This window comes from Alexandromys fortis, unplaced genomic scaffold, assembly GCF_014885135.2.
Source record: "Alexandromys fortis isolate MF-2015 unplaced genomic scaffold, M_Fortis_MF-2015_v1.1 scaffold_91, whole genome shotgun sequence".
NCBI classification, from domain to species: domain Eukaryota; kingdom Metazoa; phylum Chordata; class Mammalia; order Rodentia; family Cricetidae; genus Alexandromys; species Alexandromys fortis.
The window spans coordinates 580,929-601,461 of NW_026067968.1; the positions used below are offsets into that span (position 1 = coordinate 580,929).

The following is a 20,533-nucleotide window of genomic DNA, read 5'->3' on the forward strand; positions in this document are numbered from 1 at the left end:
TTTGGAAGAGCAGGCAATGCTCTTAACCGCTGAGCCATCTCTCCAGCCTGTGACCATGTTTTTGATTGTTTTGTTGAACTGGTTTTTGGTTTGATTATTTTGAGACAGTCTCCTGTGTCTACATACACCCAGTTGTCCTTGAACTCACTATCTGAGGATGCCCTTGAATCTCTTGACTCTCCTGACTCTTACCTCCCAAGTGCTGGTGACAGGACCTGGGACTTCAGGCTTGCTTGGCCAGCCCTCCACCAACTGAGCAACGCCTCCACCACTATCTGGGGGATTGTTTCATTTTTCTTACCACTGGTGCAGTTGAACACACGGGGGAAGATTTTGCTGAAGCAGAAAATTCATCCCAGAAGAGAGACACTCCAGAGAGCTGCAGCAGTTTGTGAGCAAATGCTGTGGGCTGATGCACATTGACTCCTGAGGACTCATCGGCAGTCTCATCACAGTACACGGTTCTGAAAGGTACAAAAGGACATTTATAAGGAATTCCTGGGACACGTACTTTCAACGAGATGAGTTCAAAGCCAGTTTGATCTACAGAGCTAGTCAAATGTCTGGTGTAGTGTCCCGAGTCCTGTGAGGGCACACTTAGCTACACACTGTTCTTCTGTAGTTCTTTTCAAGTGTTCATTGGATTGTAAAGGAGCAAGAAATTCCTGGTCCTCGTGAAAATGGGTTTAAATCAAAAAATCCCCTGGATCCAGTGGTTCAGAATTATCAGATACCTTGATAATTCTTGTTGCTGAGATTAAGTCATGAAGTTTATAGCTAAAGAGCAGGAAAGAATGGGTGTTGTTAGGTCCTTCAGCTCGGGTTATGCCTATTTCATTGTTTGAGAAGCTTGCTTATCAGGGAGATGCTAATGAACAAATGGATTGCATCATGGCAAAAAAAAAAAAAAAGACAGTGCTTTTAAGTTAAAGTGAAATGTCAGTGCTAGCACCCCTACAACTATGCCTATGAGAATGCTTGCAGCCCAGCACGGAGAAGGTAGAAGCAGGAGGACCAGGATCAAGGGCAGTTTGAGCTACAGGAGATTCTGTCTCAAAAGAATTTTGCTTGGTTGGTTGGTTTTGTTTTTCAAGACAGCATTTTTCGGTGTAACCCTGGCAATCATGGGACTTCTCTGTATACCAGGATGGTCTTGAACTCAAAGAGATCCATTTGCCTAACTGTCCCTGTGCTGAGATTAAAGGTGTACCCCACCACCACCCGGCAAAAGAATTATATTTTATTGGGAAGGAAAGGGAGGATTAGGGGGAGTGGGAACAGACAGGAGAGAATAACTCGTGTTTGTGTGTTAAAATATGATATAGATATGAATAATTTGCATTGGTATGGATTTTATGGTCAATTTTGTTATATGTATATGTATTTTTGAACTTGATTAAGGTATTGTGATTGTGTAGTTCATTTAAAAATGTAATGTATATAGGTTGTTAATGGATAATCATCGCTAATAGTTAAGCTTGTAGTCATGTTAATTAGATTTTCTAGATATATAGAGATATATTTCAATTAGATTGGCATTCTTCATATCTTTCAAAGACTGCAGAATAAAAAGAAGCTGAGTCAGGGAGTCGCCATGATTCTCCCGCTCCAGACAGACGCAGGTTAAGATCCTCCCTGGTAAGCCAGCTCGTGGGCTACACAGAATATTAGAAATGGGTTAGAACAATATGTAAGAGCTAGCCAATAAGAAGCTGGAACTAGCCGGGCCAGGCAGTGTTTGAAAGAATATAGTTTCCGTGTAATTATTTCGGGGCATAAGCTAGCCATGCGGGGGGGGCCAGGTGCCAGGACGCAGCCCTGCCGCTCCTATTTCAACAAAAATACATTATGTGTATGTGAAAATATAATAAAACTCACTTTTATAAAACATTTTCATGTCTATAACATATGTCAGAATCACTGTACTAAATATTTAAATAAGTAAAATAAAATTTTCACAAAGAGAGAGACCTAAAATCTAAGAAGGATAACTTTAAAGGGCTCTTAAAGTTCAGGGAAAAAAATAATAACTTCCTAAAGTTAACCCAAGGGGAACAATCCTTATCTCTCTCACAAAACTGAGTACTGCTTTGTAACACAGGCTGTCTCTAACTCCCAACCCTTCCCTACCTCCTCTTCCCAAGTGCTAGGATTACAAGCACAGAGTCATAGCAAAACCCCATTTGTCTCCGATGACTTTGTCTTGAAATCTTTTGTTAGCAACCTCTAGTTTAATGAGTAAATAACAAGGCTCTAATTGGATATTATTGTTTCATTATATACCACCTAAAGTAATGACCCTACCTCAAAAGATCTGTAACAACTATTTTACTTGTAAGTGTATCTTTGTTAAAGATTACAACTGCAAAAATAACTGTACAAACCTTGGGAAAGGCCCAACTAGATGCACACATAATGGGTCTTTGGTATTCACTGTATATTTTTAAATGTACTTAGGGGTATGTGTATCTGTGTGAGTATACGCCATGTGTATGCAGGTACCCAGGGAGAACAGAAGAGGGCATTGGATCTCATTGAATTAAACTTGTAGGTCATTGTGAGCCACTCTACATGAGTGCTGGGAAGTGAACTCAGGTCCTCTGGAAGAGCAGGAAATGCTTTTAACCACTGAGCCATGTCTCCAGCTCCCCTCAAAGAACATTTCTGTTGGGAGATCATATAACATGGCCATGGATGAGCAGTAACTACCTCAAATCAATACTGTATCAGAACTCTAGAGAATATACATAAAAAATAAAAGCAACATGTCTGACTTGAGTAAATTATCATTAGATATTTAACCTTAAAGTAACCCTCACAAAGTCCTCAAAAGAAACACCACCATCATCCTTTTTCAATAAAGAAGTATGCAAGCCAAGCACCATAAAGTTAAGTCTTTCACATTAAGAATTAATTAGTGCACTTAAACATTACACTGTGCACATGGGAATAGTAGACACTCTGTAAAAGAACCTCAACATAGTGGCACTCAAGTTAACTAAGAAAACTGCTTATTAAACAAGCTCAACGTAATACTGGATATAATCCCATGATGAATGATGCTTACAGTTTCTGTAATGGGATGAGAGGATAACTCAGAGAGCTGTGTTTACTCTGAAATTGTACAAGACATTAATTCAGTATCACCTCTGGTCTCCCGAAGTATCCCAAAGTGTAATGTCAGAAACAGTTTCCAGACAAAAGAATCTTACCTCTCTACTCGGATCTCAAGTGCAGCTCCAGTTTTGGAATTTTCTGGCACATGTTCAATTCTTAACACAGTGTCTATAAAAGTAACTTTCACTCTTCTTAGCACTAGAGCAAATGAGCAATCGTCAATGAAAAACCATGAGTACACCAAATAAAAACCCGACCTCCACCTCGCCCCCTCCTCCAGGCTGCTGGGGACCAAGCAAAGGCCTCCTCCATGCTGGGCAAGTGCTTCTTCCCCATCACTGCTGCCTCCCATCCACTCTCAGTAAAGAAATAATTCCAAGTCTGGTAAGAAAATTAAAAAGGCAGATTTCTTTCCTTTTGAATGCCCAGAAACTGAATTTTGTAAAACACAACTGTACCCAAAGCATATCACCAAGCTACATCACAACAGAAACTTGGGATAATGTAGATTTGTAGCCTGCCGGATCCTTCCATGGGCTACAACTAAAACAAAGGGAAACTGAGCGGAATATTTAAAACAGCCTGGATCCTGAAGTACTGAAGTGAGAACAGTAATTCTTTTAAAATCACTGCAATGGAATGGTCTCAGGCCCCAGACCACTATAGAAAGCTTGGGCTGTGAAGGTCTACATGATGCAAACCTGTTTCAATGGTTTCCGCAAACTTTTCCAGTCCTTCGAAAGGCTGGGATGCTTCTCCTTGCTCATCTGTCAGTTTCTGGCTAAGACACTCCTTTGCCAGCTGCATACTGCTGGTCATGAAGCTTGACCAGTACATAGGCTCAGACCCAGTCGCTGCAGAAAGTACAATAAACCTAAATAATTTCTGTTATGTTAATGGCATTTCTTAAAGTATTATATTTATGGTAGATTTTTCAACACTATGATGTTACCTGTGAGAAATTATACTAGACATTTAAGAACCACCTTACAATAACAGAAAAACAATAAAAATACAGGATAAAAAGCCTTGCAAAGTTGGGCAGTGGTGGTGCATGCCTTTAATCCCAGCACTCAAGAGGCAGAGGCAGGCGGATCTCTGTGAGTTCGAGGCCAGCCTGGTCTACAAGAGCTAGTTCCAGGACAGGCTCTGAAGCTACACAGAGAAACCCTGTCTCGAAAAAAAAATCTACAACATATTCTTATTTCAAGTTTTATTTTATCAAATTTTAATTCATACATTCATTCAACAAATTCTAGCAGGCATATTTACTCGTACATGGCACCACGCTGGACATACGGAGCAGCAAGAGCTGGCAAATGCCCTCTGTAAAGGGCTCAGGCAGTGGACACTTAGGCTTTGTGAGCAATGTGCTGTGTTGAGCAAAGCTCTCGGAGTGCCAAAGCAGCTACAGAGTAAACAAACAGCATGGGGATGTTTCAGTAAAATTTGACTTAATGAAAACAGGTGGTAGACTATTTAGCCTGAGAGCTGAGGTCTGCTGATCAACTACAGAGATAGAAAAATTATGAGCTATGTACTTAAGACAGTTTACCACACATTAGAAGAAAAAGGTGACTGTCAAGGATGAATACGGAGGTCTCACCAGGAACTCCAGCAGCAGCAGATGACAACAGCTGCAGAACCGGTACAAATGCGGGTGGAGTAAAAGGGTGTCCTCATAGGACTAAACAAAAGGGCCCTAAGAACCCTTCCCAGACCTCTTCTGCTGAGGAAATCCATACTTCCATACACTGCTCAAAACAAATTGACATATTACTACAATTACTGCCTTCCAAAATGGAACTTAAAGGCCATTTTAATAGGCTGCATTAAAGAGGAAAATATTTCGAAGCTCAACTTCCAAAGGGAGTATTTATTCACCATGGTTAAAAGATAGAATCAGAGCCAGGACTGGTGGCACAGGCTTTTAACCCCAGCACTAGGGAGGCAGAGACAGGAGGATTTCTGTGAGTACCAGAATAGCCAGACCTATATAGTGAGCTCCTTCCTCAAAAAAAAAAAAAAAAACTAATAATAATGATGATGATCAAATAATTTTTGTTGTCACTTGGGTTTTGTTTGAGATAGAATCTTACTATGTACTCAGGCTGACCTGAAACTTGCATCATCCTTCCTGAACCTCAGCCTGAGAGATGAGATCACTGGTATGTGCTACCATACCCGGCTAGATGCAATGTTCTTATAAAGTAAATTATCTAGGAGCTAGGATGATAGTTCATTCAGTAAAGTTCTTGCTTTGCAAGCATAAGTCTGTGCATTTAAAAAAAAATTAATATGGTGATCCTGGTGCCAAGGAAGAGTGACAAGCAGATCCCTGGGACTCTCTGGCCCACCAGCCTTGCCTATGTAAATCCAGACTAACAGAACCTGTCTCAAAAACATAAGGTACACAAAAACAATAGCAGAGGATGTCCTCTGGCTTTAAGATTCATGTACACAAACACAAATATCAGATTGTTTCCAGATGTGGTGAAATACTGCTACAATTCCAACACTCAAGATGCTGAGGCAGGAAGATCATGGGCTCTAATCATTGACAGCCTGGCTGCATAGTGAAACTTTCCAAAAATAACTGAACTAATGAATAAAATATTTAGAGCATTTCTACTTTCAAAATAGATTACTATAGCTCTATGAATTATCATTTAAACTTGTTTTCCAGGAAACATTTGGATATATCCATACACGGCATTACCAAGATGATCATGTCTATCCATTTCTCTGAGTTACACTACAGTTGAGAAGCACATCCCTTATCCAGACCACCTTACATAACTGTCATCATTATGGATGTGGTGAAAGTGTTTTTGTTGGCAGTGGTAGATTTTTAGGGATTTTTGTTGGTTTGTTTTGGTTTGGTTTTTTTTGGTTTTACAAAACAAAAAAACAGGGTTTGACTGTGTAGCCCTGGCTATATTAGAACTAACTCTGTAGACCAGGCTGGCCTTGAATTCAGAGAGATGCACATGCCGCTGCCTCCCAAGTGCTGGGATAAAAGGCGTGCACCACCACCAGTGCCCTGCTAATGTGGTGAGTTTTAAATTTAGTGTTATAATCATTCACTGTCATTATTCTTCAACACTACACCGATGAAAGTCCCTTCAAGTTCAGTCCTGGAGGCTGGAGAGGTCAGCAGTGAAGAAAGAGCCTGTACTACTCTTACCTGAGTTTGGTTCCCAGCACCCACACCAGGCAGCTCACAACTACGTGTAACTCTAGTTCCAGGGGATCCGATGCTTCTGACCCTCAGGGAAATACACTCATGTGCATGCATACCTAATCTCACTCCCTACATATACATAATTTAAAATAACAAAAACTTAAATTTAAAGTCTAATCTTATGTCCTTCCAACATTTCTCCATGAATCATTGAACAGTCTTCCTCATTTGAAAACACAATATTTTTTAATCTTCAAAATAGAAGTCACTTCAGATAATTGGAAATAATCACATATTACCTATACATTAGTGTTCTGGAGTGTGAATAAGGAGGGAACATTCTAAAGGTATACTTACGTGCATCTTTCAAAGTACTAAATCCTCTTATTTAATCAAATGAACATCTCACAAATCCAGTTCAAAGTCATAAATCCAACGCTCAATTTTTACAATTGGGCTGACTTCTCAACCTTCATAGGGTCGAGATTGAATAAGCAGAACAGGCACATGCAACACACCTACCTACACGAGGTCTAGGTCGGAAGACCATCTCTAGTCCTCTCACTTCCAGTGCACAATTGTCCTGCAGCAAGGAGCCCCATGGAACTGACAGGGAAATTGACTGAATGAATCCTTCAGTGACTTCTAAAGGTGCGTCTGCTGACTCCAGGATTTCATTAAGACACTAGAGAGAAAAACCAAGTTCATTTTGAGATCACACGTGATTTAAAACACAGAATGCCAACTTTTTCAGCGATGTGAATATGCCCACAAATGTGCTGAGCACTGGAGATTTAAGAAAGCCACAGCTGGGCTGGAAAAAGGCTCAGCAGCTAAGAGCACTGGCTGCTGTTCCAGAGGACCAGGGTTAGTTTCTGGGACCCACAGGGTAGCTCACAACCCTCTGTAGCCCCAGTCCCAGGGGATCCAACACTCTTCTGGCCTCCACAGAAACACCTTCTGACAGCACACAGAAAGGCCATAGAAGGAAAAACATTTGCTCTTTGCCTGCTAGTCCTCCCACACACTGGCAAGTCCATTCCTTCACTCTGTGAGTACAACAGAGTCTGAGTTTTCAGGATCCCAGTATACACTGAAGACTGTCCAGCTTCGTAAACTGAACAACTACTGGATTCTCTGACTTTCCTTTGGTAGACAGCCATTGTTTGACTAGTTAGAGCACAGCCTGTAAGCCACTCTAAACTCCCCTTTCTGTATACATATACATTCATTCTATCAGTCCTGTTCCTCTAGAGAGTCCTGACTAATAGAAAAAGCTTGCCTCAGGAGGTCTGTCTGAACCCTAAAGATTTTCCAAGGATTTATACACAAGGATTTTTTTAGTCTCTTAAGACAGGGTTTCTCTGTGTAACAGAGATGTCCTAGAACTCTCGTAGACCAGGCTGGCCTCAAATTCAGAGATCTACCTGCCTCTGCCCCCCAAGTGCTAGGATTAAAGGTAGCAAGGATTTATTACAATTTTAAACTAATAAATTTACACGTATTTGTTGTTTATTATTTAGTGGGGGAGTATTTGCACGTACGTGTATGAAATATCTGTGTTGTGTTCTCACTGGTGAACACACAGATGCTTGTGCTCACTGTGTGTGCACATATAAGGTCAGAGGTCAATGTCGGGTATCCTCCTATCCTCCACAGCCACTCCCCACCTTTCCAAACAAGGTCTCTCACTAGATCTAGAACTTGGTGATTGTGCTAGGCTAGCTCCACAAGGGCATCATTGTCCACCTGGCTTCCTACAAGGTGCTGCACATCCAAACTCCAGTCCTCATGCCTTTAGGGAGAGCACTTTATCAACTGAGCTTCCCAGACCCCAGCCCTCAACTCTTACATCCTCATTCCATCCTAGCCCTGAGGACTGCTGCCCTACTTTTTCAAAGTCTAACTTCCCACGGCTTCTGTGACATGCCACCATCTTTCCAATCCACTGCCACTTAAAATATGCTCACGTAAATGTCATTTTCTGCCTGTTTCCCCACCCACTCTCCACACTGCACGCATTCTCTGCACACCACTCATACTGACGGCTCCTAACACTTATCAATGCCAATCCTCTAATCCCTCAACCTGTCATACAGCCCCTCCAATCCCCCTTCTTCCTCCTCCTCCCCTTCTTCTCTTCTATTAGGCTGGTGTAAAACAAACTGCAAGGGCCAGAAGGTAAAGTCTGACAATTTGAGTTTAATCCCAGGACAAGGAGAGAACTCACTACCACAAATTGTCCCCCGACCTGCACATGTATGCCACAGCATCTGGTAGGAGAGAGCCAACTTGTCTTGACTGCCACATGTATAATGTGACATGCACAAGCCAACTGCATACACATGCATACAAAAATAAGTACTTTTTACAATCTCTGCTTCAGGATTTGAAGGACTCTTGCAGAGCATCATCTGCACCCTGCTGGATTTGAAGAGGTGGTCATCGGCTGGAGAGAGGCAGGTGAAGCAAACTCCAGAGCCAGTATGTTCAACTTTTGAAAATGCTGATTGTACAAGGTCTAGTCAGATGTTGTTGGAGAACTGAGTCCTTTCCGTTGACCAATGCCAGTTGTAGGCACTGCATTTTGGGGTGTTTCTCATGGGTTTAGTGAGCACACTCATCATATGTAAGGGCTTTGCCAGGACACAGAACTCAGACAACAAACAGTGACCATGACATTTTTTGGTGCAATTTCGACTTTGGAAAGTGCTATGGGGCATCTTCTCTGCCCAGCCACTGATGTGGCATCACTGGTTGCCACACACAATGAACTTTTCATGGCACATCACAACCCAATGGAGACCTGGTGCATTGTGAAGAACAAAAGAGGAGAACCGTACTATGGCAAGCCCATAATACTATACAACAAAAGGACAGGTGACTGACCACTAAACAACTTCACAAAAAAATATAATATTGAACCAAACTGAAAAAAAAAAACAGAAAAAGATAAGAAAAATAATAAAAATAAAATATAATATTGTGAAGAACCCATTTTACAGAGCTGCGGGAACACTTGTCTTCTGGATAAGTCACTGTCAGTTCCATAGAAATCTTGTGGAATCATGACGTTTCTCCCTTCTATGGTATCCCAGCAGTGTACAGACCTGACTTTTCCTGTAGGGAAAACCCCACACACAAACCATGAAGACTTGGTATGAAAATATTCACTCAGTCAAACCTTTGTTCTCAACATAAAACTAGTCCTGCACAGCTTTCTTTACTGACATTACTCATTGATTAGAAAGGAGCCCGAAGCAGGAGGCATTGAACAGACAAACAGTATGTCTACTCTAACAGCAGACTCAGGAAGGTATAATCTACTGGCCTTCTGCTTAACCTAACAAATTGCTAATATTCTGTATTTACCCTTCACCTTGGTTTCAGTAAACATAAGATCATAGTCCAGGAAATTAACTGTCTATACAGGGAAAAGGCCTGAATCGCTAAAACTAGCTTCAGAGAGAAAAAAATCTCACTTGGGCACCCTGCTAAAGTCAAAAACAAATTACAAAAGTCCAAAACTACAATTACTTTTATGGCAAGCTAATAACCTTTTCTATCTCACCAGCAACCATTGCCTCTAATAGCTGTCCAGTAAGAGTCTTCCTGCTATGTTTGACATTTTTCATATTAAAAATGGCTTCAAGTCTTTTGATAGGTTTAAGTCATTTTAAAAAGTTTTTGAATACCTGACCTCGAAAATGAAGTCCTCCATATAAAATAGAAAAGATAAGCTCAGAAATGCTTGTTTCTGTATTAAATATTTCCATAATTTAAATTCAAAACCTGGGTGTCCTATTTCCATCTTCGGACAAGCTGGGTCTAAGGATGATGCTTCATACCTCACATTTTTATTCCCTGGATTTTTCTAGCAAGAATGTGAGTTCTGTCATTTATATGAACAATTAAAAGACATCTAAGCATTTTCAATTGTGCAAAAGCCATGATAGCCTTTGCACTTTAGGGATCTGTCAACATCAGCAAACTATCTAAGAAACTAGATTCAATGGGATTCTCTTCTCTATATATACCAAATTTACTACCCCAATTTTGTAGCCACATTAACATCCTAAATATAGTGGTTTGAAGGCTGCATTACAATATTGAAGGATAATATCAAAAGAAAACAGGAGTTCTTACTAGAGTCAATAGTTCAGGAATTTACACTGGGCCCACTAAGCTACAGTACACTTTCTCTAAGTGTGAAATAAGTAAATAGCTTACACAGACTTCTCTGTACACTGAATGATAAGAAGCTGAAATTCACTCCTGTGCAATTCAAAGTTTATTGTAGCAGCAGGAGAACCTTCTCAAGCTTCTCAGTCACACTGACTTCAATGACATTCTCTTTGCTAGTCCTGTGAGACCTAATGGCGATGGAGCTGACAGTGGAGCCACCTGAACCAGCTCTGAAGCGTTGCTTCTCTTTAAAGCCATCTGTTTTCAATGTTCACCAGTAAGTTCCATGCATACAGTCAGAAAAAAGGTTGTACTCTAGTCTCTACTGTAGCACTGGGCAAGTAATTGCAAATTAGTGCTTCTTGAACCGAAGTCAATTTTTATTACACACACATACACCTATAAAATATAAGTACCAAAGTAATAAAAAAATATTAAAGTGAAATTAAAAGGCTCCAGGGTAATAATAATTCATTGCTGTCTACCTTCCTAAACATACCGAGTTCTCATGAGAATAGGATCAAGTCAGGCAAAAAAAGATCCAGCCGAGTGAAAAGAATCAAGCTGGATGTAGTGGACCACACCTTTAAATCCAGCACTCAGGAGGCAGAAGCAGGTGGATATTTGAGATTTCGAGGCCACCCTGATCTACAAAGTGAGTTTCAGGACAGCAAGGGTTGTTAAACAGAAAAACCCTAGAGAGAGCGAGAGAGAGGCAGAGGGAGGGATCACTGTTTACTTCACTATCCCATCGTCCAGCCCTTGGTAGTATCACATGTTAAACACTCCATAACTGTAGAGAGCTGCGTGGAGCCGCACCTGACTCCTATTATGGCTAAGGCCTGATCACGCAATGATTGTCAGCTGCTTGCATATGCGTGGCCCTATGGGCAGTGCCCACCTGGCAATCTGGGGTTGGCGGCCCATGCCTTTTTAAGGGCTGGGAGAGGTTTGTCCGGGCAGAGAGAGAAAGAGAAAGATTGCTGTAAAAAAGTCCTGAATAAACTGCTTGCAGGAAGAGCTCCGGTGTTGCGTCTTCCTTGCTGGTCGAGGCAGGCGTGACACATAACTATATTAAACCTATAAATAAAGAGCCTCCATTTAAAAAATTAAAATAGACAGAGTAGCGATGACTCAGTGAGTAAGGCACCTGCCACCAACCATTGCAACCTGAGTTGGAGCCCCAGAACACACACAGTGGGAGGAGAGAACCAAGTCCTACAAGATGTCCTCTAATATCCACAGGCATGTTGTGGCATGTTCGTGTGTGTGTACACTGCTTAAATGGGAAAACTTTTTAAAGTTCCCTCATTATGTAAATAATTAAAACAAATCTCTAGTTTTCAGAAGTTGGAAAGAGTGAGTCACAAAGTCCACTCTCACAGACAGAAACTCTTCCTTTCCTTTTCTGCCCCCTTCTAGGAACCCAGAGCTCATAAAACTGAAAGGTAGCCCATTACAACTGTGGCACAGTTCTACACCCTTGCTCTCTATCTCCCTCCACTTCAAGCTCTTCATGAGTCCATGATGTCCAAAGTGAAGTCTCTAGCTTCCTGGTTTCCTTACTGTCAGGTATTTATGAATCGGGTTTAGAGATAGCAGCTTCCACCTGTGCAAAGTAGTAGTAGTAACTATGCTAACCACACACATGATATCAAGGGGTGAGGAATATATGCCACCTGGAAGACAGTTTCCAAAACCACACAGCATACTTAATCTAACTTTTCCAAGTAAAGATAATACTTCTAAAATGAGTAAAAAAAATCTACTTTTTAAAGAATATTTGCATTATCTTTTAAAACTATTTGGAAAGATTTCCACTGGTCCTTGACTTAAACACAATAGAGCAAGGGCTAGAGAGATGGCACAGAGGTTAAGAGCACTGGCTGCCCTTCCAGAGGTTCTGAGTTCAATTCCCAGTAACCACATGGTGGCTCACAACTATCTATAAAGAGGTATCCTCTTCTGGTGTGCAAGCAGAACACTGTACACATAATAAATAAGTTTTTAAAAACAAAACACATTTCTATTGAATACATAGACACCAGAACTCCAAAGGCAGAATGAGGATTTTGAGTTCAGTGTTGGGCTAGGCTACCTAGCAAGATCCTGTCTCAAAAAAACAAAACCAAAAGTAACAAACAAAAAGTCTAGTCTTTAAACTCATTAACTATACAGGTTTATAAAAGATTTGAAATACAGATAGACTGTCCCAACCTGTCTAAAAAACATTCTGGACAAAAAAAAATGGTAAGAAATGGGTTTAGATGTAATTTCACAGCTGCACACAACAGCACACTACCACCTTCTGATTCATCAGTAAGAATAACTGATTACATCTTTGCCAAGTGCAACCAATTCCTCTGTATAACTGCAACTTACAAACTGAAACGCTGCCTGAAGTGATGGCTCAGCAGTTAAGAGCAACTGCTGTTCTTACAGGGGATCCGAATTCAGTTCCTAACCACCCATAACAGCTTGCAGCCTACCTGTAATCCAGCTATAGGAAATCTGATGTCTCCTGGCTTCCATAAGTGCCCACATGCACATGGACACACACATACTGAAAAATAAATTTTTGTTTGAAAAACTGAGATGTTAGTAATGTCGTCATTCACATAATTCTTCCATTAGCATGTATGGATCTCTGTAGACATCTTGTTTCCGGTCCTGAAAGTCATTAAAGTGAAGCATACAAAGTAACTGAATTTAGGGAGCTGGAGAGATGGCTTGGTGGTTTAAAAGCACTGGTTGTTCTTCCTGAGGACCCTGGTTCAATTCCCAGCACTCACATGGCTGATCACAATTGTCTATAATCCCAGTTCCAGGGGACCCAACACCCCCAGCAAAAAACCAATGTGCATAAAGGAAAAAACAAATATTTTTTTTAAAGTAACTGAATTTGAAAACTGAACTTTGTAAGGCTGCATCCACAAGAAGAAAGCAAGGGTTTAGGAGTCAGAGTTGAATGCTTGTTGTAACACTTGTAGCTGTGACACAGGACAAAGTATTAAAAGCCATTCACAAAACAGTTACAATAATGTCCACCTGCTAGGTCTAGTGTCATTTTTAAAGAGCACTGCTGCACAACATTTCATCAACAACCAGCCCTCCCTCAGAACTCCCTCTTCAGTTCTCAGCAACGCCAGAGACCAAGGAAATCTATCCAGAGGATGTCAGAACCCAGTGCCCTCTTCAGCCCCTGCTTATCTTTAAGCCTCTGAATAAGATGCTTGGTCACAGAAAAGAAAAAGGTAGCTCACTCAAAACGGTACCAGGGAGGCTAAGGCAAGGGCACTGTCATGAATTCTGGGCTGCATAGTTAAGTGCCAGGGCAGCTAGGGCTACATAATAAACCTGTCTCAAAAAAAAAAAAAAGTTTCCCACTTGCTGATAAGAAAGAACAGCAGTTATACAGCAGCCTGACACAGTACCTGGCATGCATGCAGTGTACTGTCCTTTCAGGATTACTGAACTTCGGTTAATTACTTTGACCACCGTTTTTCAGCTGACTGTAACAGCTGAGACTACTCTGATATAGGACAAGATCTTTTCGTTGCTCAAACTAGAGCTCTTTAAACTAGCATTGAGTACTCTCCCTGATTTAAGTCACCTAGTTTCGATGTAATTATAATTAGCACAAACTGCAAAGGAGTTTCCACAATTTAAGCTTCTTGATGGCAAAAAGAAGCCACTACAAACCCAAGGCCTTTAAGTAAAATACTAGGCATTTTAACCCATCTATGCGAATACAACTGTAATTGGTGAACTGAAATACACACGAAGCACAGAAAACAGTGAGTCAACTCACAGCCTCTGGGAGCAAACAGGCTCTTTCAAAAACAGCTGAGCTTGCAGCTTCGGCATGCTTGCAACTTTTGCGTTTACGACCTGTCGATCTATCTCACGTGAAGCAAAAGGGCAAATCTAAACAGCACTCCTGGGGCCGCACAACCACTCACAAGCTGGGAAAACGACCTGGCCTCCGTAAACATATAATCAAGCAAAGCTGGCAAACCGGCAGAAGAGGCCTTCACCTAACTTTCTCCCAGACGCCCAACGCTATTCGAAGACAATCAGGCAAACCAAACCAGCATCCAACCTCCTCTTCACCTTTAACCTTTCCGAACGCCATCCAATAAGATAGGGTTTGTTTGCCTTGAACCCCCCTCCCGTCCCCCCCCTCCCCCCCGTCCCGCAGACCCTCACAGCCCAAGAGGCAGGGCTGGTCACCTCCTTCCTGCTTCACAGACCACCAAGCAATGACTCAATTGTTCGCATGGCGTGTGTCTCCATTATATCGTTTAAGTCAGCCAACGTGATAGAAGGTCGCAAACTTGCTACACTTGACACTCTTCCCTGAGCTCCGCCACGCTTGAACCCAAACAATTCCCAAGGAGGGACTGAACGTCACCGACCCTGGATGACAATCGCTCAGGTTTTGCCCTAAGGAGAGCGAGTCCCTAGCCCTGCTGGGTGATGGCAGCTTACCCATTTATCCAAAGGGACCTGGGCGAGGGACCCGGTGCCCTGATACAGGTCCAGGCTCAGCTGCTCCAGGCTCAGCTTCTCCTGTAAGAAGTGGCCCAGGTATCTCTGCAGGAGGTACCGACAGGCCCTCTTCTTAATCGACTCCGAAAATGGCCAAGGCATGTTGGTGAGGACTGGCGGCTGGGAGGGCCGGGGCTGCGCGCTGCGGCGACCGGGTCCGGCCGGCGTCCCCAGGCTGCTACGGGATCTAGGTTCGTGGGGACCACTGCATGACAGGTCTGCGCCGCCGTCTCTCAGGGCGACCCCATGGCCCGCGTCGCGTCGCTCGCACTAGGCCCGGCGGGAACAGGTCTCTGAGCGGAACCCGGCGCCCCAGGCCAGAGGTTTCCAAAGTGTTCTGTCGGTCCGGATAGTATGCACGAGAGCCAAAGGGCAGGCGGCGGCGGCAAAGCGGACTCCGACACTGCGCGACAAATTTGTTGTCATCTACGAGGCGCGCTCCCACCTCCCAGACGCTCCTGGCGCGTTCTCGAGACCTAGACTCCAGGCGCGCACTCGAGTAACTGGCGCAAGCGGAAGTGACGCTATACTGTGGGGCTGGAAGTCAGGAAAAAAAAGAGTCCGGGCGGGATCATTTCCGGTGATGAATGGGCGGGGCGACTGTGGGGGCGGGGATGGTGCAGGCGCCTCAAGTCCAGCTCCAGACGCCTCGGGACGAGGAAGAGGAGGAACATGGGCGCTCGCAGGTGAGTGGGCGGGCAGGCTGCGGGCCGAGGGCCTTGACATCGCGGTGGCGGCGGAGTGGTAAGTTCGGGAGTACATCCGCATTCGTCCTGACAGACCTGGGGGCGGGTCCGGCCTGGGCTGTCCTCCGGGAAGTGGTTCGCGGGACGCCACGGGTTGCAGGGCGAGGACTGGAGACTTGGCATTTCTGTCCGGGTTTTGACCGGTGCCTATTGTCAGCAAGTTGTTCCCCACCGCATGCTGGTATTGTTTGCGAAGCATCCTCCAGTTCTAGTACTTTGCTGTTTGCAGAGCTCCCGTCTCGTAGTATGCCGCGCCGACGACCAGGAAACTTGGGATTCGGGGCGTTTGTGGGCAATACTGTTTTCTCCGTTAAAATCCGGCGCCCCCGGGGGAACCTCATCGAAGACTTTGTGCTCTCAGGGAGATCTGCGCAGCCGTATTTTTCCCTTTTATGAGACAATCTTGCAAAGGCACAGCTGGCTCCTTCCTGAGGCTGCCCCTAAAGGCCGGAAAGTCCGCTGTCCTGGGTTCCATTCCAGACACTTGCCACTGAGCCACCTTGAACCTGTGCTACCCTCTCTGAGCTTCCGTTGCCGCCTCAGCCATCTGTGAACAGATTAATATTATAAACTTGAGAATTGAGGAAAATGAAATGTGAACAGGGAAGGAACCTAAACAGAGTCCTGGATTGAAGCGATGCTGCATCCTTAGAATCGGTTCTTTTGGTTTGGTTTGGTTTTTTGAGACAGTCTCTCACTATGTAGCTCAAGCTGACTTTGAACTTGGTATGTAGCCCAGACTGGCTTAGAACTTGGAGTCTTCATGCCTAAGTCTCTCAAATGCTGAAATTTTGGGCTTGCGCCACCACATAGCACTCAAGCGCTTTTTCCGAATTGTAAGAAAAGGCCTCTCATGTTTAAAAGATAGTATTTTCGTCAGAGACTTGGAGAAATCGAGAGAGTAGGGCACGTGGATGTCTGAGTTCGAGACAAGAACCACCTGCAAGGCTCATCACAGGAATTCTTGATAAATTCCAGGAACTTGAGGGAGGAGAGGAAGGAGTGTGTTCTCATGACAGATGTAGGCCATTGCAAGGATTCGATTTGTGGAAAAAATATTTCGATTTGTGGAAAAAATAAAGAGAAATACAAGATAATCTGGCCTAACTACAGTGCTGAAAACAGTCAGGTGTGAGGCTTAGAAGACTAACAGTGGAAAAAGCCAGACCAGCACTGAAAGAACAGAACAAGTAGTCCAGATTCCATGGTTTGAGCCAGACTCTAACACTGAAGATTAGAACAAGTTGGGTTCTAGATATATTTGGGCACTAATAAGACGCTTGCTAGGCATGGTGGCACGCACTTAATCTGAGCACTAGAGAGGCAGGTGTACACAGCTCTCCTTAAATTCAAGGCCAGCTTGGTCTATATGGGAAGACCCTGTTTGAAAGAGAGACTGAGCCTAACAAGTAATAATAACAGTGCTCTTTGTAGTATAAATAAAGCAAAGTGTGGAATAGGCCCTTGCCAAATTCAGGCCTTGGGAATTTTGAACTGGACTTTGGGCTTTAGTTCTGTGACTGTTGTTAACGTGGTTTCCTAACGTAATATAAAATTGCATTCAGGCACTTACAGAAACAAAAAAAAAGTGAAAATGAAAGATCCCACAATAACAAGCGTACTACGCCCAAATTGCTAAGTGGGTTGCCTTGTACCTTTTATACTTTCTAGGAGAGAGTCAGCATAGTTAGGATCTAAGAACTGTTACCACACCTTGAGCTCAAATGGGATGCAGACTCATCCCAGCTCCCAGGGCTGTTTTTAAGTTTAGCTTAGGCAACTTCCTAGTGTAGAATGCTGGCACCATAGCATTGATTGAGGAAGATAAAGATAATTACTCAACCAGATGCTGTCAACTTTGTAAAAATTAGTGGCAGGTGCATCAAGTCAAAAGAATATTCTAAATAGGGATTCACACAGTTCACTGTGATGGTGTTGATTATACTGCAGACCTGCCTGGGAGAGCCCAGTGGAGCATGCCTATCATCCCAGCACCTGGGAAGTAAAGGCACAAGGACCAGGAGCACAGTGTCATCCTTGGTTACATACCAGGTTTGAAACCTGCCTGGGTTGATGTGACCCTGTCTCAAACAACAGGGAAAGATCACAGGCCAGTAACATAGTTCAGCAGGCAGTCACTTGGGTTTGGTTCCCCAGGACTCACGAGGTAAAAGTCGAGAACCAGGTTCCCCCAATTGTCCTCTATCTCCACATGAGCACCATGGCATGTGCACAGCCCACCCACCCACCCCCAGCATGCACACGTGCACGCGCACACACACGCAAAAATAAGTATATAAATGTGAGGAATAGTATTTAGAAAAAGGCGTGTACAGAACAAGACTACAGTGTCAAAACTGCCGTGCCCCAGTAGCAGCCATCAGTGTGCATGTGTGAAGAGCACTGACCCTGGACTCAGAAACCTGCAGTTTTCGGATCTGCAGCTGCCTTTTTATTTTTTGAGCGTGATGGTGAATGCCTGTAATCACAGCTTTTGGGAAGCAGGGACAGGAGTATGGCTCGTTCAAGGAAGGCTACCCTCAGCTACATAATGACACTTTATCTCAATAAAGAAGACCAGGAGAACTGAAGAGATGGCTAAGAGCTCTTGCTGCTCTCCAAAGGACCCAGATTTGTCCCAGCACTGTGTCAGGTGGCTCATAAGACACATACCTACAAATGATTAAGAATAGTAAACTTTGGGGCTGGAGAGAAAGTTAAGAGCACTGGCTGCTTTTCCAGAGGTCCTGAGTTTAATTCCCAGCAACCACATGGTGGCTCACAACCATCTGTAATGAGATCTCGTGCCCTATTCTGGCATGCAGGAATACCTGCAGGCAGATCATTGTATACATAATAAATCCTTTACAAATATATTAATTGTCCTATTGTCAAATGATTAATAATAATAAATAAGCTTTGAAAACAAGGCCAGGCGTGGTGGTCCACACCTTTCTTCCCAGCACTTCAGAGGCAGAGACTTGCCTGCTTTAAGTAGTGAGTGCCACACCGGTCAGAAATACATAATGAGACTCTATTTCAAAATAAACAGAAACAAAACTGACTGTAGGGCTGGAAAGATGGTTCAGCAGTTAAAAACCACTGGCTACTCTTCTAGAGGCCCCAAGTTTCATACGCAACACCCATATGCTAACTCCTCAGTCTAACTACAGTCCAAGGGAATCCTGACATCCTCTTCTGGTCTCCTCAGCATCAGGTTCTTACTTGATACACAGACATAGATGCAGGCAAGACACACATATACATAAATGTATTTAATTTTTACAAAACAAATTCATAATGTGTACTAATAAGCAGGAGTGGGGAGCTAGGCATCAAACCTAGGGCCTCACACATACTCGCCAAACTCTACTATTCAGCTCTATCGCCAGCCCCAAGAGATGTTTTTTCCTTTGGAGACACCATCATATTGTCACCAAGATTTACCTAGTACTTGCAGATGACACTCTAATTCACCCTTTTTCTGCCCCTGAATGCTGGGTTTACAAGCGTGCCGCCACACCTGACCCCAGCGTAATTCTTGAACTTAGCGTGTGCCCGGCGCTACTCCAAGCACTTTGTTATGTTCCCCTATCTAGACCTGTCAGCACCATTTAAAGGTCGACTTTAGTGTTAGCTTCACTCCAGAGAGAAGGAGTGTGAGATCTCTTGCCTGAGTTCCGGAGCATTCAACAGAGGTTCCTGCCGAGACCAGTCTGCTTGAGAGCCCACTGAGCACAACACCATACTGCCGCTGGTCCTGTGAAGAGGACTTTCCCAGATTAAAACGTAAGACAAAAATAAAGGGCATAACGTCGGTCATTCCCGCTATCACCTGACGGCTGTGGTAGTACTGGGAAGCCACACCTGCTCTAAAGGATTGGTGATCTCTGCCGTGTCACACACATTGTTGTGAAGAGATATATATCTGTCACTTTGTCTCTTCTGTCATCACAGGTGACTCTCCCAATCTTTGCTGCTCTGAGTTTGCAACACAACAAAATAAGGTCTAATGAAATAAAGTGGAGAATATAAGATCCAGCAGTCAGTATCTTGATAGTTTATGAATCTTCAAAAACAAAAATGGTAGCACCGCCCAGAAATCACCAACAGATGGAGAAAGCAGAGCCCTGAATCACTTATGTGTGTATTTTAAAGAATCCTTGCCGGACTCACCAGACAAACAATTTGGTGCCTGAGAATAACACATGGCACTTGTGGAGTTGCAGTCTTTGAAGGTTCTGACCACAGACTGCTGCTCACTGTGGTACACAGAGCAGCAGTGTAAGGCTTAAAGGAAAGTGGTGATACTTCCTTAAAATTATTGTATGTACATTGGGTGTTCCGCCTGCATGTATGAATGTGCACTCTGTGTGTGCCTGATGTCTGAGGAGACCAGAAGAGAATGCTGAATCTCCTGTGACTGGAGTTAAAGGCTGTTATGAGCTGCCATACTGGTGCTGAGACTCGAACCTGGTCTTCTGGAAGAGCAGCCAATATTGTTCACTACTGAGCCATCTCTCCTGTCCTGGGATCTCTATTCTGAATTATTTGTTGTATGTTGGTTAGAAATTTCCCTACTTATATCTCCAAGAATCCAGTTTCCTGGAGAGCTGTGTAGTAAGAATCAGTACTGCCTGGCTTTGAAGTGCTTCTTTCTTTCTTTCTTTCTTTCTTTCTTTCTTTCTTTCTTTCTTTCTTTCTTTCTCTTTCTCTCTCTCTCTCTCTCTCTCTCTCTCTCTCTCTCTCT

General features: G+C 43.4%; 2 protein-coding genes across 3 annotated transcripts in view; one reads left to right on the forward strand and one right to left on the reverse strand.

Annotated features, from left to right (window-relative positions):
- Atg2b (autophagy related 2B) overlaps positions 1-15,514 on the reverse strand; it is a 75,163-nt gene extending 59,649 nt beyond the window's left edge. For both annotated transcript variants that reach the window (XM_050154619.1, XM_050154618.1), the window contains exons 1-5: positions 14,978-15,514; positions 6,824-6,986; positions 3,819-3,971; positions 3,213-3,315; positions 302-464 (exon numbers count right to left, since the gene is read on the reverse strand). In XM_050154619.1, the coding sequence (XP_050010576.1) occupies positions 302-464; positions 3,213-3,315; positions 3,819-3,971; positions 6,824-6,986; positions 14,978-15,139 (744 nt within the window). In that variant the 5' untranslated portion in view covers positions 15,140-15,514. The remainder of the gene's footprint in view (positions 1-301; positions 465-3,212; positions 3,316-3,818; positions 3,972-6,823; positions 6,987-14,977) is intronic.
- A 106-nt stretch (positions 15,515-15,620) lies between these two features.
- The window catches only part of Gskip (GSK3B interacting protein), a 14,956-nt gene continuing 10,043 nt past the window's right edge, over positions 15,621-20,533 (forward strand). The window contains exon 1 of the mRNA XM_050154620.1: positions 15,621-15,723. Within this exon, the coding sequence (XP_050010577.1) occupies positions 15,710-15,723 (14 nt within the window). The 5' untranslated portion in view covers positions 15,621-15,709. The remainder of the gene's footprint in view (positions 15,724-20,533) is intronic.